Source organism: Aquarana catesbeiana, linkage group LG06 (assembly GCF_042186555.1).
Source record: "Aquarana catesbeiana isolate 2022-GZ linkage group LG06, ASM4218655v1, whole genome shotgun sequence".
Classification (NCBI taxonomy): domain Eukaryota; kingdom Metazoa; phylum Chordata; class Amphibia; order Anura; family Ranidae; genus Aquarana; species Aquarana catesbeiana.
Genome location: NC_133329.1, coordinates 88,190,240 through 88,215,779, shown reverse-complemented (window position 1 = coordinate 88,215,779; position 25,540 = coordinate 88,190,240). Strand labels below are relative to the sequence as shown.

Sequence of the window (25,540 nt, the reverse complement as noted above, 5' to 3'; positions counted from 1 at the left end):
AAAGTTGCAATACAATTTTATTGGGCTAGGAGGGTCTTGCTCCCGAGAGCTTACAATCTAAATATATGACAAGTCCTCTCTAAATACATTAGGGCTCATCGGGAGACGGTCTCTTAGCGGGATCACAGCGCAGTATCTGCGGTTTTCTTTTATCTTCCACAAAGTAGAATTGCTTTAATACACTCATTTACAAAGTAGGTCAATAAGGGTGTTAGGGATTTACTGCTAATGGCTGAATACGGATAATAAACACAACTAACAAGGGCTGATCCCAGGCAGTCATGAAAATAACACAGAATACTGCACAGACACTAAACGCATAGGGCCCTAAATGTCACTACTACCCGGTACAGCGTTCAGCCCCGTCCATAGACCATGAGAGGCTGCGGGGCTGGATGATGGACCTGTCTTTTCCAGGCACACTAAAATCCCGTGTGCAAGGGGCCTCAGGATAAAAGGTAATCTATGGTGAAGGTGCTAGAACACATCGTCCTGCAGCTGCACTGAGCGCTCAGGTGTGAATGTAGCTGGATGGAGAATTTTGTCATAGTAAAGAAAACACTTCCCCACATGATGGTAAATCTCTGCTTGTGCTTGCTCATTGTTACTAATAATCCTCTACACTATATGAGCGTCGCCAGGGGCCAAATCCCGGGAAGTGCGTCATCACTCGTCTTTATTGTGCTGTCCAACTTGGTGCGGGCGTTTCCAAAGCCTAAAGGGGCATTCATAATCCAACAGAAGGATTTCATCTGTATGTCTGTTTACAGTTATTTCTTTCTTTCTTATATTCCTCTTTCTTTCGTATATTCCTTTCTTCCCTTCTTCATTCCTAGCAGTCTTCTTTCTTTCTCTTTCCTTCTTTCCCTGGTAAGAAAGGAGAATTTCAAAAGTTGTCAAAGAAACAGGAAGTAATGGGAATCCTGTTTTGGTGACAGATTTGATTTACCCACATGTATTTCTTTCTTCTCTTTCTTTCTTATTTTCTCTTTCTTTTTTACTTTCTTCCTTCTTTGCAGTCTTCTTTCTCTTTCCTTCTTTCTCCAGTAGACCAGGTGAATTTCAAAAGTTGTCAATAGAAACAGGAAGTAAGGAGAATCCTGTTTGGTGATAGGTGGGGTTTCATCCATTCATCCATCTTTCTTTCTTTCTTTCTTTCTTTCTTTCTTTCTTTCTTTCTTTCTTTCTTTCTTTCTTTCTTTCTTTCTTTCTTTCTTTCTTTCTTTCTTTCTTTCTTTCTTTCTTTCTTTCTTTCTTTCTTTCTTTCTTTCTTTCTTTCTTTCTTTCTTTCTCCCTCAGTTCCTCACCTGTGACCTATCTATAGTATAGAGAGTGAGGAAGAATCTCCCTAACAGAGACACACACATAAATAAAAACCTAACATAGGGTTTAAATCTTACTAAAAAAAAAAAAGGTTTGGCTTAGACCTACAGTGAACTTGAAGGCATCAGATAGTAGTAGGAATGTAACTCAAGACAAATCAGTGTCTGTGTGTGGCTGCTGCAACTTAATTTTAATATAGAAAAGACAAAAAGTCACTTGAGTTGTCCTGTTGCAGCCTAGTGAAGTGTGAACAATCCCTAAGAAGTGACACAGTATGTGCACCAGGGATGGAGAGCAGCCAGCTCATGTCTGACTATATAAGCGTAGTGCGATGGGACAGATAGAGATACAGTACAAGAGCCTGATGGTGACGGGTGGGGAAGATATTAATAGGTGGATGGTTGGACAGTATGTGATGTTTTGTAAGCTCTGCCTTGATTTAATCAAATATTACAAACAATTTCATAGGCCAAAGATGGAAGCACTGCACATTATTTTCTTTGCATTGTGCTTAGGATGTTCCAATACTGTATAGGAAACCTTTCCTAGATGAGTTATGTCTTAAAGCTGAACTCCAGGCACACAAATTTACATTTAAATATATTTATGAACAGCCACAAAAATATAAATCTTCTCTGCATACACAATAAACCTTTACAAACCTAGATATTGCTTGTTAAAAGTAATAATGACATCATGAGCTATGGGAGGGGCCCAGCAGGTTCCACCCACTATAGACTGCCTGTAGAAAACTACAGGAGGGGGCGGAGACAAGACCGGTCACCCTGCACAAGGAGAGAGAACAGCAGTGAGGGGTCTCTATTACAGGAAGTTCCTGCACAGAGGGAAAGTCTCACACTGAATTACTGCACAGATCTGGAAGATATACACAAAGAACATCATGATTCAAAGAAGAATACACATGGCAAATATATTTAGACAATACTTGCTTATACCAAAGTGTAAATGTTTAAAGTGTATCTAAAGCCAATTTTTTTTTTTCATTTTGCATTTAGCGTGGAGAGATAAAACCACTGTCAGTGCTTTGTTATCACTGAGGATAAAGGACCATGTACTCTTGCCATTGATAGGAAGGAGGTGCACATGCACTTAGTTATCACTGGGGATGGAGGGCTATGTCCTTCTGACATGGGTTGGTTGTGGGCACATATGGACTTTGTTATCACTGGGGATGGAGGGCTATTTCCTTCAGACGTGGGTTGGGTGTGGGCACATATGGACTTTGTTATCACTGGGAATGGAGAGCCATGTCCTTCTGACATGGGTGGAATGGGGGAACACATGCCCTTTGTTATCACGAGGGATGAGGGGCCATAAACTTCTGACATGGGTGGGATGTGGGCACATATGCACTTTGTTATCACTGGGAATGGAGAGCCATGTCCTTCTGACATTGGTGGGGTGTGGGCACATATGGACTTTGTTATCACTGGGAATGGAGAGCCATGTCCTTCAGACATTGGTGGGGTGTGGGCACATGTGGACTTTGTTATCACTGGGAATGGAGAGCCATGTCCTTCTGACATGGGTGAAATGGGGGCACACATGCCGTTTGTTATCACGAGGGATGAGGGGCCATTAACTTCTGACATGGGTGGGATGTGGGCATTTATGGACTTTGTTATCACTGGGAATGGAGAGCCATGTCCTTCAGACATTGGTGGGCTGTGGGCACATATGGACTTTGTTATCACTGGGAATGGAGAGCCATGTCCTTCTGACATGGGTGGAATGGGGCACACATGCACTTTGTTATCACGAGGGATGAGGGGCCATGTACTTTTGATGTTGGTGGGCCTGGGATAAGGATGTGCAGGCATTTTGTTATCACTAGGGGTAGAGAACCATGTCCTCCTGACATGAGTGGCATGGGGTTTGAGATGCAGTTTTTCATCACTGGGCATGGAGGGCGATATATTCCTGATGTTGATGGGGCTAGGGCACATTTGTGCCTTGTTATCACTGATGATGAGGGACTGTGTAATCCTGACGTTGACTAGCTTGTGAAGGGGACGCACATGTGCTTTGTTATCACTCAGGATGGAGGGCCATGTCCTCCTGACATGGGCGGCATGGTGGCGCACATGTGCTTTGCTATCCCAAGGGATGAGGGAACATGAACTTCTGATGTTGGTGAACGTAGGACGGGGGTGCGAATTCCCTTTGTTATCACTGGGGGGTGGAGGGCCCTATACTCCTTAAGTTGACAGGGATGGGCTGGGGCACACATGTGCCTTGGTATCACTGGTGATGAGGAGCTGTGTAATCCTGGCATTGGCTAGGTTGACATCGGGGCGCGCATGTGCTTTGTAATTGATAGGGAAGAGGGACCATGTACTACTGACATAGGTGGTCCTGGGACCAGGGCAGGTATGTGCTTTGTTATTATTCGTAATGATGGACTGTGTAATCCTGACACTTCCAGACTTGAGATGTGTTCTGTTATCATTGAGCATAAAGTACTATGTACTCCGGAGGTGAGCAGGTCTGGTATGGGGGTGCACATGTACTTTGTTATCACTGGGGATAAGGGACAATGTACCCCTGACTTGGGTAGTCATGTGATGTCTACAGTTCATGCTCCCAGCTCCCCACAGCCGGAAGTTTTAGGAAGCAGCATTAAGTCATAAGAAGCTATTATGACAACAAATTGTAAAAAATTGGCTAAATTATGAAAAAATACTCAATGCCGGAGATTTCCTTGGTGGAAGCGATGAGATTCATACTACTTTAAAAGTTGTGGTGATTAGTCCTTGATCCCGATGGAAAGGCCTAGTCTCCCCCGTGTCCACAGATCTTTCCATCTGTATTTTCCCATATGAGAGGATACAGATTATATGTTCCAGCATGCCTGCTACATAATACTAATGAGAGGGCCAATTAACAGACATCCGCTCTTCTGCAATTCAATGTTATGTGAGAACTGGTGAAAGGTGCTGCCGGTGGAGCCATTATGTACCATACAATTATATTTCTATCTGAGTTTTTGCACATGGGGGCTGTAAATACATCTTGGTACATGTTCTAGCAGGAGCATGAAAATACACCTGATATCCTACCCAGGGCATGTTAAAGTATATCTAAGGCCAAAACCTTTTTGAGTTTTCAATTAAAATCCATGTCAGGTATTTATTGCTGCCTGTTGTCACCTGAATAGGAATTGAAGGAAAATCTTCCTGTTGGGACACTTGTTACCCCTTCATCAGGGCTTAGATGCTGATAGTAAATGGGAAGAATACTGGACAACAAACTGGAACATAAAGGATAGGTTTTGACGCTAGTATGGCTTGCCAATCTGGCTGCTTTCCCTGAGACCTGAACCAGACAAACCTTTATGTCACAATTTGTTGTCCAGTATTCTCCCTGTTTACTGTAGGCATCCAAGCCCCAAAAAAAGGGGAGCATTGAGCCCTGTTATGAGAAATAAACATTTACTGGACTTACACTATATCTAAGGGGCTCGAGGGACCCCCAAGGATATTTCAGTTGACCAAGAGCTGCCTCAAAAATTTTGATTCAAAGTCTTATTCATCTTGGTTCGGGTTTAGTGCTCTACCATCATAACTGTCCTGCCCAATTCCATGTAATTTTTTGTTGTTGTAGTGAAATGCATTAGGTTGTTATTATTTTGTAGCATATTGACATCTAGTGGCAGTTTTGGACCAGTACAACTTGTTTACTTATGTGATTTTGGCATCTTCCTCTGTTTTTCCCTTCTGTTTAGTGCTAGTTAGTTTAGCCCTGTGACACACCCCTTGGCACCCCTCTTGAGAACTTCCATCAGTATACAGCTTCCTCCAGGATCCAGGTATTATAGCTGAATATCGCACCCAAGGACTAGACAACACTAGCGTAGGTGCAAACTAGAACTGACTTTATTGTAAGCTCACACAAAATATATATACCACACAAATTCAGATTAGAGCTTGATAAGGTTATGCAAACAGTAAAATAATTAAAATAGCTAAGAAACAGCCAATAGTAATCTAATTAAACAGTAAGCTAACTAGTCACCTAGACAAGCCTAAGTGACTCAGTGCCCACCCAGGCCGTTTAACACCAGTTCCCCAGTAAGAAAACCTAGGGCTATCGAAATCGCTAAAGGATTAGCAGAAAGACAGACAAAAAAATAGGTGACTCAATTAACAATGGGAATTCACACCTAGGAGGCACATAATGGGAAAATTATACCATGGGAAAAAGACACCTTAGTAAACAGATTATAGAAGGAGACTGCAGCATCAGGTTGCTTTAAGCTGATTATATTAACATCTGATCTGAGTCTCACAGTCTAGGAGGTGGTGAAGCAGTCATTGCTAATTTGGACACAAAGGTCCCAAATCTGTATCCAGGTCCTAGTTTCCCAGAGTCCGTGTGTTACGAGGGACATGGACCTGAATCCAAAGCAAGACCACTTCAAGGGTACCGCAGGCACCCCCCCCCCCCCTTCCCCAAGAATAGAGCTCCCTCAAAAGCCAGAGCTAGGGTTGCCACCTGTCCGGGATTCACCCAAACTAGTCCAGGTTTAGAATTATGTGTTCGGGTTTCAGGTGGACTGAAACCTGGACACATTATTTAGACCAGGCAAGTAACCATGATAGTTCCAAACAAATCTGTTGCCATCCAGGAGCTGCGAGCTGCTGTCTAGGGGCAGGTTTCAACATCACTGGGGGGGGCAGGGAGATTATGTCAGCAAGAGCAATTTGGCCACACCCACTGTTCAATGCGACACACTATGGGCACCGCATTACTACTCTCCTTGGGGCACCCAAATGTGCCCCAGGCCGCTAAAGTGTTCGGGTTTGGCTTAAAGAAAAGGTGGCAACCCTAGATAGAGCCCATATTTAGTAGGCAAGAGGCTACCCTGCTACCCTGCCCTCCAAAAGCCCCTGTCCTGGTTGGTTCTGTCACAAGCCCTAACTAGACCCTCCCCGCTTCTTGCATGTTCCCTTGGTCGGTTATTCACAGAAGCAGTGGTTAGGAAAGTTGTTGTCTTCTTACACTTTAAAAGACTTGAAAAATAGTCTCTTTACTGCAATTATTTGAAGCATAAATGCATTGGATTCAGCTTCTGTGTCTTATTGAAGAGTTAAGCTGCCCGTGGATGGTGCAAAGTCTGCAGGTTCCCATACTGTCCAGACAGACTGGGTCCAAGGAGGTAAGTCAATGCATAAAGCAGCATTTGAAACAGAACAATATGTAATGAAATATGAACACAGAAGACACACTGGTCTGTTTGAGCTGACTGCCCACCAACATGCAGGAAACATTGAAAGTGCTCAGATACAGTGAGAGTATTTGGTATGAAAATCCATATTCTATGTGATTTGTAAACTGTATATTTTAATTATTAATTACTTCAAACGATGACTGGATGAATCTATAGTTATAACAAAATATAGAAAAAATATGTTTAAAGGAGACATGGATGGTTTGGAAGCCTTTCAAATCTTGATGCATCTTGGGACATTAATCACAGACCACAAACCATCTAATCTAGCGGCAGCATATAACAAATAATCAGAAACAGATGTAATCTTGATGCTTTGTGTCTTGTAGGTAGTAATGTGATTCATGTATAATGTGTATTCTCTGTTGTGCCCTCCACTCTCCCCAAACCCTCCTCAATATACAAAACTGTTCTCCTTAACTCCATCCTCTCCACGTGGTTCGAGCACTTCAGCATGCTGGTCATTTTGCTGAACTGCGTCACCCTCGGGATGTTCCAGCCCTGTGAAGACGTGGAATGTTTGTCGGAGAGATGCAGCATTCTGGAGGTAAGAGGACCTGTCATGCAACATTGAACAGATATTGGCAGTAAAGTCAAAGTGCATTAGAAGGAGTGGAAGGAGCAAGGCGTAAAGTGTATTTCCACCTTTACATCTTAATTTGACACACCACCACTTCTGTTAGTTATCTTTTCCCCAGGGTGGATAAAAATCGATGATTAAAAAAAAAAAAAAAAAAATATCTGTTTTTTTTAATTTAAATCAGATTTTTTTTTTTATCAAATTTAAGAAAATGCTTTTGGAGTAAAAATCTATCTAAAGATAGATTTCTATTTAAGATTCACTGATAATTTAGTTTATGTAGCATGAAATTGAGCTTAGTTATGTAGCTAGATTGTAAGCTCTAACCAGCAGGACCCTCTGATCCCTCCTGTATTGATTTGTATTGTAACTGTACTGTCTGCCCTCATGTTGTAAAGCGCTGTGCAAACTGTTGGCGCTATATAAATCCTGTATAATAATAATAATAATGAGGCTGTATATTCTGCAATATTAAAATTGTTGGTAAACTCATTGAATGAATCCACGCTCTGCAAGCTGAGATAACATGCACTGCATTCACACAGTTTTACAGTAACCATGAGATCAAATAAAGTTCAGGAATATTCCTTTATCCCATTGTTTTGCAAATCTATGTACACTACAAACTGTATGATTGTTTGAAGAGACATGCATCTGTACCAGGCTCTAAGTGTGAGGAGGAAGGGCAAGCAGTAAAAATGAAAGTGAAACCGTCTAAGCAGTTTAGAAACCTTGTGATTTTTCTGCACTTGGGGAGCAAAATGGCAGCAGGCGCTAAAAGAGACCCAGTTTGGGAATATTTACTAACATGACATTCTAAATAGGAAACCTTCATCTTGTTTGCAAATATTAAAGATTCTAACTACCAGCAAGAATAAGTCCTTACATTTAAAGAGCACCTGTCATTTCAGATTCATCATGGCAGCGCCTGTTAGCGACATCCACTCACCTGCTGCCGCCACGTCCTTCACCTTGTTGTGTCCCTGCCGCATCACCAACCATCCCATCATAGGTGTGTGCAGCCTAATGCATTAGGGTGGGCACCCTTAAGCTCAAACATACATGCATGTGTATGTATCTACATATATATGACCCCGGCACATTGATCTCCCTGCTGGCACAGTTAAAGAGAAAAGGAAAAACATTTATCTTATGGCAGAGCCGGTAAGAGGGAGATCTTTCCCATGTTCCTGTTGCTACACAGAACGATAACACTAATGGGGGGATTAGGGTGTGCCTGGGCACACCCGGCACACCCTGTGCGCACGCCTATGCATCCCAATAAAGTGAATGGGACTGTCGGTGAGTCAACAGCGGGTCAGAGGAGGAGCCACTGCGGGACAGAGATGACAGTTGCACTTTAAAAATAATGATTTAAATCGAATTGATTTAAATCAAGCCTTTTTACTAGTGATTTAAATCACGATTTAAGTTGACTTGATTTAAATCAAATCCACCCTGCTTTTCCCATACACATAGAATACCTAAAATTAATTTCTTACCTTTCTAGTTGTCTCTTTGAAGCAGATATATTACAAATACAGTAGGAATCTATCGGCAGATTTTAATGTTTAGATTTGCAATGTGCACATTAGACACGTGCGATTAGTTTCGTACGAATCGAAAATTCGCATGAATTTCTGTAAATTCGTACATTCGGGAGGATCCGAAATACGAATTGCTATGCTTCCGAATTTTGTACGAAATACTAAATTTCGTTTATGAATTTCCAAATTCCTAACAAACATTCGTAATTGTTCCGAAAATGTTAGCGAACCTAAAAATGAAAAACCCCAGGAAGTCAGCACAGCACAGGGATGGTGGGAGCCCCTCATAATGATAAATTCATCATAACAAACATTCGTAATTGTTATGAAAAGTTAACAAACCTAACGAAAATTCATATGTTGTACGAAATTTCGGACACGAATTATGAAATACGAATTAATTCTAATACGAAACAAATTTATTGACGGCGCACATGTCTAGTGCACATAGGGGGCAGACTGAAGGACAGTGTATTACCATACAATGTACCACCCAAGCCTTGAGATCTTTAAAGTGGAAGAAAATACTAAGGCAGGCCACACATAATGCAATTTTGTTTCCTGCAACCACAGGTTGCAGGAAAGAAAGTCACCTAATTCCTCCATCAAAGCAGTCAGTATTGATGGGGGGGGAATCCCTCCTGCAAGCGCAAATGTGTTCTGCTGGCAGGGAGCACAGGGAGTCTTCCCCACCAGCAGAATCACCAATACTGGCAGCTATAACCACCAGCAATGGTCGAGCGGAAAAAAAACAACTTCAGTACAGCCAGTCTGCCCATAGGTGGATTGAAATTTGGCCATTTTTATTGAACTGGCCGAATTTTGTTTTGTCTATGGCTGGCTTAGGGCTCATATACACTTGCTTCGGCTTCAATGCACATGAACGGCTAGTTTACACTTGCTTCAAAACAAGGCTTCGGACAAGCTCTCTGAACGCTGTCACTAAATAAAATGGTTAGCTTACAGTCCTGTTTACACCTTGCTTTTGCTTTGCTTTGCTTCGGCTTTGCTTCAAAAATTATACCCCATGTAGCTTCAATGGTGTTTCAAAGTGTCTTCAAAGCTTCCATAGAAGGCTGTGGCAAAGCTCGCTTGAAGCTCCACCCAAGCCTCATCGAAGCCCCACCGTTATCTCATCGAAGCCCCACCGTTATCTCATCGAAGCCCCACCGTTGTCTCATCGAAGCCCCACCGAAGCCTCACCGAAGCCCCACTGAAGTCTCAGCGAAGACCCACGAAGCCTCACTGAAGCCCCATCGAAGCTCCACCGAAGCTTCATTGAAGCCCCACCGAAGCACCAAGCAAAAACAAGGTGTAAACAGGACCGTAAGCCAAACATTTTATTTAGTGACAGGGGCTTTGACTGACATTCAGAGAGCTTTAACAAAGCGTGTCCGAAGCCATGTTTTGAAGCAAGTGTAAACTAGCCCTTAAAGTTGTTCTAAAGGCTTGAACTTTTTTTTTTTTTAAATAATAAACACATCATACTTGCAAAAATATAGAGATGTGATTCACTGTGTGTGGCACCACATCCAAGAGTAATTGAAAAAAAGGGAAGGAGGAGGATTAATGGACTTTAAAGGTGTCTCTAGGGTCCCAAACTGAAAAAAGAAATTGCTCCCATATGTATATATATATATATATATATATATATAAAAATACATTTTATTATAATACATATAAAATAACATATTAAAAACAATATGAAATATATGCACGCTGTCTAAATATATCTCCCCCATGTGTATAGATCACAAGGCTACACAGAGACACCTGTATGGATCGGCCCACAAGTCAATCACGCGTAAGATAAGACATATGTGGTAATCCTGCATATGGATGTAGGGGCCAGCTCCAGAATCACTGTGATATCACCAATAGATCGCTACGCGTTTCGCCAACGGCTTCCTCAGGGGGTCCTGTTGGTACTGGGAGATATACCATAATTAGCATCTAGTTATAAAAATGAATTTACAAATAGATCTCATTACAAATATATTACATATTGAGCAAAATGCCTTGTGATCTATACACATGGAGATATATTTAGACAGCATGCATATATTTGATATTGTTTTGATTATATAACTTTATATTTGTTATAATAAAATGTACATTTTTTATATACAGGTACACATATGTGAGCAATTTCCTTTTTCAATTTGGGACCCTAGTGGCACCTTTGAAGTCCATTAAACACATCATACTTACCTACTCTGTGAAATGGTTTTGCACAGAGCAGCCCCGATCCTCCTCTTCTTGGGCCCCCTGCCAGTGCTTCTGGCCCCTCCTCTTTGCCGGGTGCCCCCAGGGCAAGCTGCTTGCCTCTATGCGCCTACGGAAAACACAGAGCATGGCTCAGTCCTGCCACCAGAACCCTCCTCACTGGCTGTGATTGACAGCAGTAGAAGCCAATGGCTCCAGCTGCTGTGTTACAGCCAATGAGGAGAGAGAGTCTTGAGAGAGCAGCTGCTCTCGTACACATTGCTGGATCGAGATGGAGCTCAGATGAGTATTGGGGGGGGGGGGCTGCAGGGAAAGCTGCACACTGAGGGTTTTCTACCTTCATACATAGAATGCATGAAGGTAAAAAACCTTGTGCCTTTACAACCACTTTATAGCAGAGTTGCACTCCTTTTTGTGTTTATTAAAAAAAAAAATTAAAAAAACTTTTTGTAGCTGCTGCCATTTTATAAACACGCACTCACCTGTCCCAGGATCCAGCGATGCGGCTGCCCGAACCCTCGGTACTCTCCCTTGGTTCTCTCTGGCGCCGGCATCACAAGTGTGGGCACCTGGCTGTGACAGCTTGCAGCTTCACAGCCGGTGCTCACTGCACCCCCTCAATGGCCGGGCAATCTTCTGGGACCTGTGACGTATCCCAGAAGATTGCAGGGAGGGAGATGGAGAGGAGAACTTTCGCTGGAGTCACCTAGAACAGTGGTTCTCAACCCTGTCCTCAAGTACCCCCGACAGGCCATGTTTTGGGAATTTCTCTTAGAAAAATAGCTGTCTAAAATACCAAGCCATTGACTCTGATTAAAGCACCTGTGCAGGATAAAGGAAAACCTGCAAACATGGCCTGTTGGGGGTACTTGAGGACAGGGTTGAAAACCACTGGCCTAGACGGCCCGAGCAGAAGTGTGAGCTGGGTACCCGTCACAACTAGGTACCCACTCCCCCCCCCCCCCAAAAAAAATGACATGCCAAATGTGGCATAGAAGGGGGTGAGGAGTCCTTAAAATGGAAGTTCCACTTTTGGGTGGAACTCCACTTTAAGTCTAATTATACTTAATACTTGTAATCCGCCCTGGTCCGGTCAATTGATCCTGCCGCTCTAGCACAGGGGGCGCTTGACAATAGCTGAGAACAGTGACGTCACTCATAGGTTCCCATGGCCCAGCTATTTTCAGTGCTCCCTCCTCTCCCCTGCAGCAGCTGCTCGCTAACACAGGGAAGCCGGAGCTGCGGGATAAGATGACCGAACGAAAAATAGGAAAGTAAATACATATTTTTTAAACAGGTTAGGCAGGATAGGTAGGAGGGGGAGGGAATATTTTTAAGAATAGTTAGACTTTTCTTCCACTTTAAGCCTTTATTAGGACATACAGTGTACAGCTCTAGTTTACAACTGATAATGAGATCTGCTAGCACAGTATGGACAGGGTTAATTATGGCAAACGTAACTCCCCTTCTTTAAAATTACATAGGAAAAGATAGGGAGACATTTTAAGCACATAAAAAAGGTAGGAAGAAATTTTTATTTATTTTATTTTAATTATGTTGTGTGAATAGGAACACGTAACAAATATAAAGCAGGTTATCCCAGTTTGGCTGCAAAAGTGAATTTATGCTTTAAGGTGATTGTAAAGGCTAAATGTTTTCTTTTAAAGATAAAAAGAGAGAATGCATTAAGGTAAAAAAAAAAAAAAAAACACTTTAAGTCTGAGGATACTTAAATCTGACCTTCAGTCACCAGCCCAGGCTGTTATCCAGAAATATGAAGTCTATTTGTCTTCCACTGCTATCTAAACCTAAGTTCCTTTTTTTTTATCACATGTTCTGCCCTGATGATATTTACTGTACAAATCTACATTAATACATTCTTGACGCCCCAATATCCATTTAGCAAAGGCATTGTACTGCGGGCAAAGGTACCAGTACATCGCTGCCTGCTTCCAGGGTTAGGGCGCATGCAGGGGCTGATTGTATACAGCGGGAGCCTGTCAGCAAGCCCCGGCCAATGATTTATGGCCGGGACGTGCTGATCGACTGTGTACAATCATATCCCTGAGCTCTGTGTTGACATTCAACACAGAGCTCTGTACGCAGGGAACAATCTCTGTGTTTCTCATCCCTGCAAAGCTCAGACCAGCTTTATACATTCTGGACTTTGAACGGCTGTAGAAAAAAGAAGACTGCAGATAAACAGGTACAACTTACAGTGGCATGAAAAAGTATTCATACCCCTTGAAATTTTACAGCTTTTGTCATGTTACAACCAAAAACATAAATGTATTTTATTGTGATAGACCAACACAAAGTGGCACATAATTGTGAAATGGACGGTAAATGATAAATGGTTTTCAAAGTTTTATTTTATAGTTTGTTCTGTTTTATTCTGTTTTATTATATTCTATTGATTTATTTTCTGTTCTATCCTATTCTATTTGTTTTTTTCTATTCTATCCCTTTATTTTCGACTTTCTATTTTATTCTCTTTGGAAATTGGAAAACTATTCGAACTCGAAAACTCTTTGAATTCGAATTTGAAAACTATTGGAATTCAAAAACTTTTCGAATTTGAATTTGAAACGATTCGAATTTGAATTTGAATTGATTTGAAAACTATTTGAATTCGAAAACTATTCGAAATTGATTAGAAAACTATTCGAATCGATTCTAATTCTTTTTTCCGTTATTTCGGATTCTTTTAAATTTGGTACTATTGTAATTCGGAAATTCGAATACATCCAAATTTCCAAAAAACTAAAATTTGTTCGAATTTCAGTTCGGAACAAAACGAGCTGCATCTAGTATATAGGCTGATTACACTCTCACAGACACTCAGGGATTTTTATATCTTTTTAGATGAGGACAGCTTCAGGCAGACATGATTTATAGGAACTAGACAGCAGCAGGATGCCTTGGCACAACAACAAAAAAACCCCCCGAAATAACAGAAACTTCAGTCTTTGCTTTGCCCTTGTTGCGTTGAGTTGTCAAGGTTGATTTTACAGCTGTTTAAACTTTCTCTGCTCAGGTGTCTGCGGCAGGTACTCCCCTATCTGGCTGCTATCAAAACAAGTGTGCGGAATGTTCCACTCTGGCACATGTCTTGTGGGAAAACAGTTTATATTTAAATCCCATACCGAAATAGAACATAGCATTATATATTATTAACAACAACAACGCAGCAACCAATCCCATCCGTGGAAGCATGCCGACTCCTGACCCACCAGGGAAAAAGTTCATTCAAAGCTCAACTCCAGGCAGATAGAAAAGACACAAATGCGCACAGCTTTATATTCAATTAGACATCATTACATGGATTTCTTTTAATACAATCAACGTAAGTACCTGACTTTGACTTGGTAGAATATAAAAATGCCACCCTTGGTGAGATTTCCTTTCACTTCCTGTTGTTTCCTTGGGACAGGAAGTGAAAAGGAAATCTCACCAAGAGATTTCCTTTCACTTCCTGTCCCAAAGAAACAACAGGAAGTGAAAGGAAATCTCTTCTAAGTGAGGGGAAATTTGCTTTTTTTTTGGTGGCACCAGAACAGGTGTCCCTATAGGAAGATTTTCCCTCTATTCCTGTTCTGACAACAGTCAAATCTTGGATATCCTGTGAGGAGATAACCAAAGTTTAAATGTTGTCACCAGAACAGGAATAGAGGAAACATCTGCCTATAGGGACACCTGTTCTGGTGACAACAAAAAGCAAATTTTCCCCTCACTTAGAAGAGATTTTCTTTCACTTTCTTTGTTTCTTTGGGACAGGAAGTGAAGGGAAATCTCACCAAGGATGGCATAAGTCAAAGTCAGGTGGTCCTCAGGGCAAACAGTAAAGGTGAATTCCCCTAAGGCTCGGTTCACACGGGGGCGACTTGTCAGGCGACCTAGCCGCCTGACAAGTCGCCTCCCGTTCTGTACAATGGAACCGTTCTAATCGGAGCGACGCAAGTCGCTCCGACTTAGAAGAAAGGTTCCTGTACTACTTTGGGGGCGACTTGCATAGACTTCTATACAGAAGCCGTCTTGCAGGTCGCCCCGGCAGTCGTGTGCAGGTTGCCTTGGTGAGGCGACCTGCAAGTCGTGCCGCGTCTAGTGTGAACCGGCACTAATGGGGACACACACAGCACAATAAAAATATTTCAATGCAAAGAGCTGTCACTGTGTAAACACTGAGAAGTGTAGGTGATATTAAAAAAGAAAAAAAATCGAATTATACAGCAAATAACCTAACCTTATATAATTATAAATCAAGGGATGAATAAAAATAAATAACAAAGGGGCTTCAGAACCAGCCATGTATCCATTCCAAGCTAATGTACAAAAATTAAAATTCTTTATTAGAATTAGCAATTTAAAAATAAACCCCCACAACCAATACATATATATATATACACACATAAACTATATTACCAAAGGTATTGGGACGCCTGCCTTTACACACACATGAACTTTAATGGCATCCCAGTCTTAGTCTGTAGGGTTCAATATTGAGTTGGCCCACCCTTTGCACCTATAACAGCTTCAACTCTTCTGGGAAGGCTGTCCACAAGGTTTAGGAGTGTGTCTATGGAAATGTTTGACCATTCTTCCAGAAGAGCATTTGTGAGGTCAGACACTGATGTTGGATGGGAAGGCCTGGCTCGTAGTTTCCACTCTAATTCATCCCAAAGGTGTTCTATCGGGTTGAGGCCAGTCAAGTTTCTTCACCCCAAACTCGCTCATCCATGTCTTTATTGACCTTGTTTTCCCACACCCATACATTCCCATAGATACACTCCTAAACCTTGTGGACAGCCTTCCCACAAGAGTTGAAGCTGTTATAGCTGCAGAGGGTGGGCCAACTCAATATTGAACCCTATGGACTAAGACTGGCATGCCATTAAAGTTCATCTGTGTGTATGTGGCAGGTGTCACAATACTTTTGGTAGTATAGTGTATATATATATATATATATATATATGTATATGTGTGTGTGTGTGTGTATATATATATATATATATATATATATATATATATATATATATAGTATATACACCCTACAAAACAGTTTAAAATTATTATGATTTTTAATCTGTCGTATAGGATATATATTGGTTTAGTGGGTATGTTTTTAAATTGATAATTCAAATTTTTAGTATTCTAGTATATACTAATATAAGTATTTCTGTATATGTATTTGGAATTGATATACATCTGGTTCCGAAGCCCCTTCTTCATTCATCAATTGATTCAGCAATAAAAACCCGACAATGTTTCTCACACTTTTTACGCTAATTGAAACCACAAAAAGAGTTTTTGTGTTTTAAAAGCACTCTACGGCATGCTAAAATTACATACAGTAACATTGAGAGGCCTCTTTAGCATGACTTCATTTTTTAAATATTGAGTTGTTGCAGTAACTAAACAGTGAGATCAAGCACAGCCCAGTTCAAAACTCATAAAATATAATAAATTGTTGGCACTTTGGGGGAGATTTACTAAAACTGGAGAGTGCAAAATCTGGTGCAGCTCTGCATAGTATCCAATCAGCTTTCAGGTTTTTTTTGTCAAAGCTTAGATGAAAAAAATGAAGTTAGAAACTGATTGGCTATCATGTAGAGTTGTATCTGATTGTGCACTCTCCAGTTTTAGTAAATCAACCCCAATGCGTGAGCTAGAATTATTCTTTATAGAATTTATTTTCATCTGTGAAGGGTAGATCCAGTGGGAGGAAAGGGGTGGAGCTTAGTAAAAGGGGGAAGGACTTTAGTGTTATGGGGTTTTAGCACATAATCAAAATTTCACCCAAGTGGACTTCCATAGAGAAAAAAAAAATGTTAGAAATGGCATCAGGTTGGTTGCTGAGTATACTTGTTATGCCCGTTCCTCTTTTTTTTTTCATTAAAATGAAAAATTTAAATTAAAATTCATTGTTCTTTAACCACTTCCTGCACTGCTAAAAAGAAATAAGTTACTATATCAGATAGACATAAAAAATAGCATGTTTTATGCTCCTAAATTAAGTGTAAAAAATTGCTCAAGGGCATGTACAATAATGTCATCTTGAATGATACCAAATCCTAGTACCGTTCTATGGGGTCGTATAGTTTACTTTTTATGACGCCATAAAGTGTTCGGCTGAATGACGCCTATTTGTATGCACAAAACAGATTATTTTAAATGGCCGGGGTTTAAGAATGGTTCTCTGGAGACTCATTGTTTGTAGCGTAGACCAAGCTTTTTGTTTACCAGCAAGTGATTAGAAGCAGACTGGATGCTTCATATTCCATCTGTAACTGCAAAAAACTAGATGACTCCCCATTTCCTCATACACATGTTAAAGTATATGAAAACTTAAACCTTTTTTTTTTTTTTTTTTTTTTTATAGTTTTAGCTCAGGAATAGGCAACCTAAGGCTGGCGAGCAATGTCATTTTCAGTGACACTCAAAAGATTGTCACATGGCATGCGAGCTGGCTCAGACTGGTTTACAGAAAATCGAAGGCCTGTGGGCCCCTGTTCCCTATAAAATCAGTGCCTCTGCCATAGGCTGTAATTGACAACTTACTAGACTGTCAGTTACAAAGCATGGCCTGCCCCTCTGCACCCATGGCCCACCCACCTCCATGATGCTTCAGAGGCCTGCTTGACATGATTGATGTTCAGGTGCTGGCCCTCCTCCCAGTACCAGCAATGGTCTGCCTGCCCTTCAAACGTTGTCACATGAAGAAGCCTGCCCATCTACCCTCTTCCTTCTCCTAGCACAGGGGTCTCCAAACTTCTTGCGCAAAGGGCAGTTTACTGACCTTCAGGCTTTAGCAGGGCCAGACTGTGGCATGTGGGAGCAGCAAATACCCCAGCATCAGTGGCAGTAAACAATGTCCCATCATTGGTGTCAGTTGGAGGAGTAGTATCCCAAGGCCCGGATAAAGGCAAGCAAAGGGGCACCCGGGCCCATAGTTTGGAGACCCCTGTCCTACTAGAACCATGTGCCGCAGCAGACATGAATGACAAATGCCTGCATTTCTGTTGGTGCAGGAATTGGAGCTGATCTGAGGTCAATGGTGCGCTATTGTTCATTGCCATGCTAATGCTAATGCTTGTAAAATGACACTTAGGGGGTATAGTCATAAAGACGTGACTTTCACCAAACATTCCAGCAGGTGCACCTTCCTGGTACATGTCTTTTTAAATGGCAGTGTTTGATTCACCTACAGTGAATGTTTGGAGAAAGTCACTGTTTTACAAATGTACCCCAAAATGTGGAAAACGTTGCTAACCAAGACTACTCCAATGGCTCTAGATTTTTCCTCTGTGTCCCATTGGTCAGTTTTCTCTTCACTTCTTTTCCTGCAGAAACAACAGGAACTTTAAATTTCTCCATTTTGAAGAAGAAATGAAAGAAGCGTCCCTATTAGATCATTTCTCTGATGTTCCTCTTCTGGTAGCAACAAAAAAATTAGGATTCACTCCCACTCCCAGTTCTGGTGACAGTAGTTGCTAAGACAAAGAGAAAGCTTGGATTTACCCAGTGGGAAACAGACAGCAGTAACTGGACATTGTTGATAAATCTTCCCTTCCCTATCCAAAACCAAAAGGAAAGTTTTGGCTTTAGACACACTTTATCAAATAATTCAGATTCATGCTATTGAGCTACATAATATATGAAGGAAACTTTGTATAAACAGTATTTCCCCCCTGTTTGAGGTTAGCAGGCCTGAGTTTGGGACATGGCAGATAGCTTGGACAGGCCCAAGTTTATCATTCGGCTCAGTAGGCTTCCTGTCCATCAGGGTATTACTTTTCCTCTTGACGTTGTATTTTCAATACATTCTTAGAGAAAATCTGCTAAGGAATCAGTGAGATCATTGCCAGCTACTGGTACAAACCCACTCACCACAATGTCACCAGGACAGGAAGCGAGAGGAAAAGAACAGGAAGTGAGGTATGAACATATATCGCCAGTACACCATGGAACTGTAATCAATTGTCCAAATGCTTTATTAAAATGATCACATCACAAACAGTGTTGGTGCAATGTTTTGAGACCACACAGGACCTCTTTATGAGGCATGTGCTACAGATGTCTGATAAAGAGGCCCTGCATGGCCTTGAAACATTGCACTGACACTGTGATGAGAACATACAATGAGGTATTTGGACCCTTGATTACGGATCCATGGTGTGCTGGTGACATATGTTCTTATCCATGTGCTGACACCAGATGACCTGCTGGAGTTTGCTACAGCAAGGTCTTATTCTAGGCCTTATCCAGAAATGTATGTGATGATAATTATTGTGCAGAGTATTAAAAACTGCGCTGGAAGCTTCTTGTATACAGCAGAACACCTTTACTTTCATGGAGGATATCTTTATCATGGCTTTACATCATGTAGACAAAAACAGGAACAAGGAACTTAGGGACTCTGCCAAGATACGGCTTCCTCCACTCTGGAACTAGGAACCAGGCATAATAGCTGAATATTGCACCGAAGAACTAGACGACACTAGCTTAGGTGCAAACTGCAACTGACTTTATTGTAAATTCACACAGTATATACAATACAAAATCAGATAAGAGCCTAAACAATGCAACCTTTAAATAGTAATATCATTACCACATCTAAGGAACAGCCAACATAAACAGTAATCTAATTAAACAGTAAGCTAATTAACAACCAGTCACCTACACAAGCCTAGGTGACTCAGGTCAGTGCCTACCCAGAGAGTTCGGCACCAGTATTCAAGAAGACCCAGGGCTGTCCAAATCTCATTAACCAGCTTTCTTTTCACATACATCTTCTCACTCAGTTTCAAGTTGGCAGAGACCATCATGGTTTCCTTGACTTTTAAATGTGGTAATGTCATCTTGAATTATATAACAGAGCATCTTCCTAAATGCTTGAAGCTCCCTCAAATGCCAGGGCTCATAGTCAGTAGGCAAGAGGCTACCCTGCAGTCCCTTCCAAAAGCCCCTGTCCCTGTTGGGTCTGCCACACACCTCTACTACCAAATGGCCCTGCCCATAGTTCATCTTGGGAGTAATCAAGAGAGGGTGGCTCATAAATACAGTGGGACCATGGAGAGCCAACGTAGCCACCCTCTAACAGGAAGTCAGTACATAGGAGCCAAAAAAAAAATCTGGAGATTTGGAGGAAGATGAGAGCAAAATAAGGTACTTTTTTAGTTAAGAATACATAACCGAAAATATTTTTTTTTTTAAACCAGGGTTGTGGTCAAGCTACCTTTTTTTTTAATTTTCAGGCTGTGATCTTTCATGTACAAAATCTCTATGCTCATACACGAACCAAAAATCCCACCCCAATTTTGCCTGTTTAGAAATCACATACCGGCTTTACCTGCCCCAGTCTGACATTGGGAACACGCAATTTCCTCTTATTAAGATAATAAACATTGGCCTTAGACCTATAGACCTTCAAATAAATCAACGCTTTCAATCAGATTTAGCGGGAACATCACTGTATCGTAATTAGACTATCAGACTGCTCCCGGAACTCCCACTAAACGGTTCTCTTTCCAAATGTCAGCCTGAAAAAGAGGACTGCTTAGTCATACTCCCAAGGTACATTACACTTCTAATTAAAATCAATGCATTCCAATCTATTAACGGACATAACTAGGGTAATGTGGATTTCCTCAAAGGACTTCTCGGTAAACAAAAAAATATATATACATATTAAACAAAAATGCCACACAGCTAAAAATAAATGTGCAAGTCTTCCTTCGGGAGGCTAAATCCATAAATCAGTCATTTAATCCATTCCTGGACTGCAAAGTTGAATTTGCCAGCTTGTAGCTTGTCAATTAAGTTGTCGTCGGATCTTTGTTTCCCCCTCCGATTGTTAACATGTTTCGTCTCCCAATGTGCTTTGATTTTTTTTTTCCCTTTTTTTTCTTTTTGGCTCCCGTCATCTAGCAGGCCAAAGCTAAATATATTTCTTGTCTGAAAATGCACACACACGACAGAGGACAAAAGGAAGTCAGGTTTTTGGCAGCCAGCTCGGCAGTTCAAATCACTCCCGAGCAGTGTTTATTGGCAGTGGCTTTTAGGAGAGATTGAAGTTCACGCAAACAGCGGTAATCATGGTTGCCATTGTGGCTAAATATTGTTATCACAACCGCATGTGAATGTTACTTCTTAGAAACAGAGCCATGGATTGGAGGGCTGCAATCTATAACTCCCAAGTAGGCACGAATAATGGGACTCAAAGAGCTTTCATCCTTGTCCAATGTTGTGGATGATACTTTTTGTCATATGAAGAGGATCTGTCATTTTAGGATGGGATATATGCTGCAAAGAAAAAAGGCAAGAAGGTTCTTTTTTTCTGTTGGATTACAGTCCCAAAAAGTTCAACTCAAAACAATGGGTGGCATAGCTATCCATGAGAGCACATTTTAGGGGCAGGGGCGATGGAACACATTCGTATTATTGCTCTTCTTTTACAGAGTCTCATTTAAAACAAAACAAAAAAAAAACAGGGGGGCATTTGCTTTTAAAGAGCAAGCATAAAACTTAGAAGCCCTACCCTGGTGAATGGGATCTTTGTTGAAACACACTAGTAGTGACCTGGCAGCCAACAGTCTTTCATTGGATGGCATAGCCTCGGCATGAGAACAAATGGGGCAGGGACAATGGGACACATATTGTATATATATTACTTTACTTTTACAGCATCCCACAAGAAAACATAATAGAGTGACATTTCTTTAAAAGAAGAATTATAAAACTTAGAAGCCCCCACCACCAGCAAATGGAATCTTCATTGAAACGTACTGGTGACCTAGCAGGGCACAGCTCTGCATGAGAGCAAATTTCAGGGGCAGGGGCGATGGAACACATATATAGTTCCCCTTCTTTTGCAGAGTCCCATTTTAAACAAACAAAAAAAATAAGTGTGACATTTGCTTTAAAAGAACAATCATAAAACTTAGTAGCCCCACCGCCGGAAAATGGAATCTTCATTAAAACACACTGGTGACCTAGCAGCCAATGGGCATTCTTTGGATAGCATAGCTCTGCATTAGAGCATGGGACAAAAAAATATTTTTCTTTTTCTTTTACGGTATACAATTTTTAAAAAAGGGTGACGTTTGCTTTAAAAGAACAATCATAAAACTTAGAAGCCTCACCGCCGGCAAATTAAATCTTTGTTTAAACACACTAGTGACCTAGCGGCCAACGCGGAGGAAGCACAGCAGACAGCAAGGGACACAGGCATCCAACATACCATAACAATCAATAAAATAAATAATCACTTTCCTATAACTGGATCATTTGTAAACATTATAAAGACGTCAGACAGGCAGAAGGCAAAAATAAAATGGTAGGATCCCTCCAAACATAAGTTCTGCAGCTCAGAGCCATATTTCCGCTCAGTTAATCTAATTTACCACCCACTATTGTTTTATAACGCAGGGAAAGTTAAAATTCCGAGGAGGCTGTATATGTCATGAGGTCTTTTAGGTAATAAACACCAAATAAAGATTTTGATTGTTTGGGTATAACTGCCAAAACAAGGGATTTTATGTGATCTCGCACTGAAATAAAACAAAATATTCCGCATTGTTCAGGCAGCTTCCGACATCTTCTGTCAGTTGCTTTAGGGAAGCGAAATAAATTTGATCGGCATTTCTGGATTTTAAAAGGAAACTCGAGCCATTTTTATCCTTTTAGAAACACATTTGTAGCCATACCCCTGTAGGGGTTGCTGAATGTTGTGGTTCACCTGTCACCCTGCCCAACCCGGCATTCATCTCTCAGGCACTCAGAGACATAGAACAGTCCACAAGCTTTGTTTTTTTGTATTGTATTGAGGGGATTGAAGAACTTGGATGGGAATAGGAAATTATGGGAAGCCCAGAATGATTCAGTGCAAACTACTTGGCACTACTATATACACTCCAGTCTTCTCTCCAGCACAACTCTTGCTTAAGACCTCTTTCCCTTCACTCCTCCAGCACTTCACTTGCTGCAGACCGTTACTCCCCCAGACTAGCTAGCACCACATGGTTAGGCCTGACACTAACTCAGCCAGGCCTCAGTGAATTGCCTTTTGCAGGCAGGGACCGCAGGCCCCTATAGTGTAGCAAATAGAAAGTTCTTGGTGGTAGCTGTCCTCTTCCCAGCTACTGATTCCAGATAGCTTTCTTCAGGCCCTACCAGCCTGACTGCAATGACCTCTCCCCACTGACCTTCCCACACTCCACTCCTCTGGTTCTGCACCCATCTCAAACTTTACACTCCCAGTTCTCTCAGGTGGGCCTCCCCAGTCCTCCCGACTGTGCTTCACTCATCAGCCCTTCAGGCTGCGACCAGTTGTCCTCCCTGGAGTCTCTTAGCAGTGTTCTCCCCCACTATCCTCTCCTTGCTCTCTCACGTGCCTCTCTCCCAGGATCTTTTCTCTTCTCCTGGATACACCCAAGCCCAGCCCAAAGACCCCCCCCCCCACAAGACTGGGGAGCACCCTGTAGGCCCTGACAGCCTCCACACTCTCTCACTCCATCTCTTCCACCCGAAAACTCCTCCCCAACTGGGCTGACCCTGGGTATTTAAGGAGGCCTGTCCCCCCACCAATCCAAGTTGGGGATTGGTCAAGGCTCCTCAAAATACCCCAGGTAGCTCCACCTCTCCTTGCCTCCTCTTTTTCTAGCACCTTCTAGAAACAAGAGGGGGGTGACAGTGATGCTACCTGTGAGTCACCCAGCCCTGCCCTGAGCCACTCTCAGCCCAGAATGAAAACAAACAGGCCTAGCCACCAGCTAGGCCTGCCTAAATTTTCCTACTTTATAGAAAAATCCTCACTCTAGCACCTACCTAACTAGAGGGTGCTACACATTAAAAAGAGTTTTGTGTGATTAATGTATTATGGTTGTGTGCATAATTAACCCCTCCCCACCCAGCCCTGATGTCCCTTTAATGCCTCATGCACACTGGGTGTAAAAAAAAGGCTACTTTACAGGCATTTGTTTTTTTCATCCTGTAAACACACCTTTGCGCAGCCTATGTGGCCATGCATGCGTAGACGTGTATTAGAAGAGGAGTGTTTACAGGCACCAAACTCACGTAAACACGTCTAAACGCTAGGCGTGTTTAGCGCTTCAGCATTCATTCATTACATTTGTCAAAATAAATTATTATTCTAGCCAATTGAATCCATGAACGCCCAAATGTTTGACGTGCCTAAAGGCGTGCGCAATTGAAATAAGGTATACCTGTGCTCAAATCCCAATAGCTTCTACATGTATATGATCCATTGGGTGCTAAATAGATGTGACCGCATGTTAACACTAACGATTCTGGATGAACCCTCTGCACACTGCTCTACACGCTGTCTAGCAAAACGCGTGGTCAAAACGCAGCTTTAGGCATATTATTTAAGCTGCTTTTTTCCCGCCAGGAGCAAAGGTGTACAGGGGCAGAAAAAATGTCCTGTGTGCTTGAGGCCTAGCAGGGTCTTTAAAACCTAGGGTGGGGGAAGGACTGACTGGTCATGTGACCACAGTAGCCACATGAACGAGGGCTGGTCCGGCAGCCCCCTAATCCTTACCAGAGACTGGGAGCTGCCTATGGCAGCTTGGTCACTGTACTGGGAGCATAGGCGTGCGCACAGGGTGTGCCAGGTGTGACCAGGCACACCCTAATCAATGCAGCACAGATTCCCCCTTCTGCCCTGGCTCCCCTCCGCCTTCCCCCCACAGCACAGCTGGCTTCCCTCCTCTCCTCTCCTCTCCCTCTCACTGTTGTTGCGGGGATGTTTTAGGATGAGTGGGGGAAGGAGCCGGTAAATATGTAACTTACCAGCCCCTTCCCTTTTTGAATAAGCATCGTGAGTGATCGGTAGTATGTGTTTGAGCTTTGGGGTGCACACCCTAATGCAATAGGCTGTGCATACCTATGACTGGGAGCACACAGTGGCCACCTATGAACTGAGGTCATTCCAATAATGCATAGCCCCCAACTGTCCCTGATTTGGAACAAAGTCCCTCTGTCCCTCTTTCCTCCTCATTTGTCCCTCATTTAGGTCTTATCTATATAGTTGTATATAAAATGCACTTTTTATCTATCAAAAAAGGTTTCCCAGTGCTAAAGCTTTCATCCAATTTTTTAGTTGCTGCATTTGTAAATTTCAAAAGCCAATATAAAGGAATAGTAGCAGTAAAAAAAAAAAGCACTTGAGGGTTTACCTAATCTTTTTTTGTTTAATTCTCCTTTAAGGGGGCGTGACAAGGGGTGTGTCCTATGCCTACATACTTTTGCTAATAGGTTTCCCTCGTTCCCATCTCAAAAAGTTGGGAGGTATAAGAATGTGCTGCCAAAACAAGAACGACTCATTCAGGGGGAGATTAACCACCTCAATACAGGGCACTTTCACCCCCTTCCTGCCCAAGCCATTTTTCAGTTACCAGCGCTGTCGCAATTTGAATGACAATTGTGCAGTCATGCTACACTGCACCCTATTGAAATTTTTATCATTTTTTCCCCACAAATAAAGCTTTCTTTTGGTGGTATTTGATCACGTCTGTGTTTTTTATTTATTGCGCTATAAAAAAAAGAAGAGCAGCAATTTTGAAAAAACACAATATTTTTTACTTTTTGCTATAA

At 41.9% G+C, this 25,540-nt stretch overlaps 1 protein-coding gene across 3 annotated transcripts in view; it reads left to right on the top strand.

Annotated features, from left to right (window-relative positions):
* CACNA1H (calcium voltage-gated channel subunit alpha1 H) overlaps positions 1–25,540 on the top strand; it is a 730,623-nt gene that overhangs the window by 352,323 nt on the left and 352,760 nt on the right. For all 3 annotated transcript variants that reach the window (XM_073636413.1, XM_073636414.1, XM_073636411.1), the window contains exon 3: positions 7,010–7,121. In XM_073636413.1, coding sequence (XP_073492514.1) covers positions 7,010–7,121 — 112 coding nt within the window. The remainder of the gene's footprint in view (positions 1–7,009; positions 7,122–25,540) is intronic.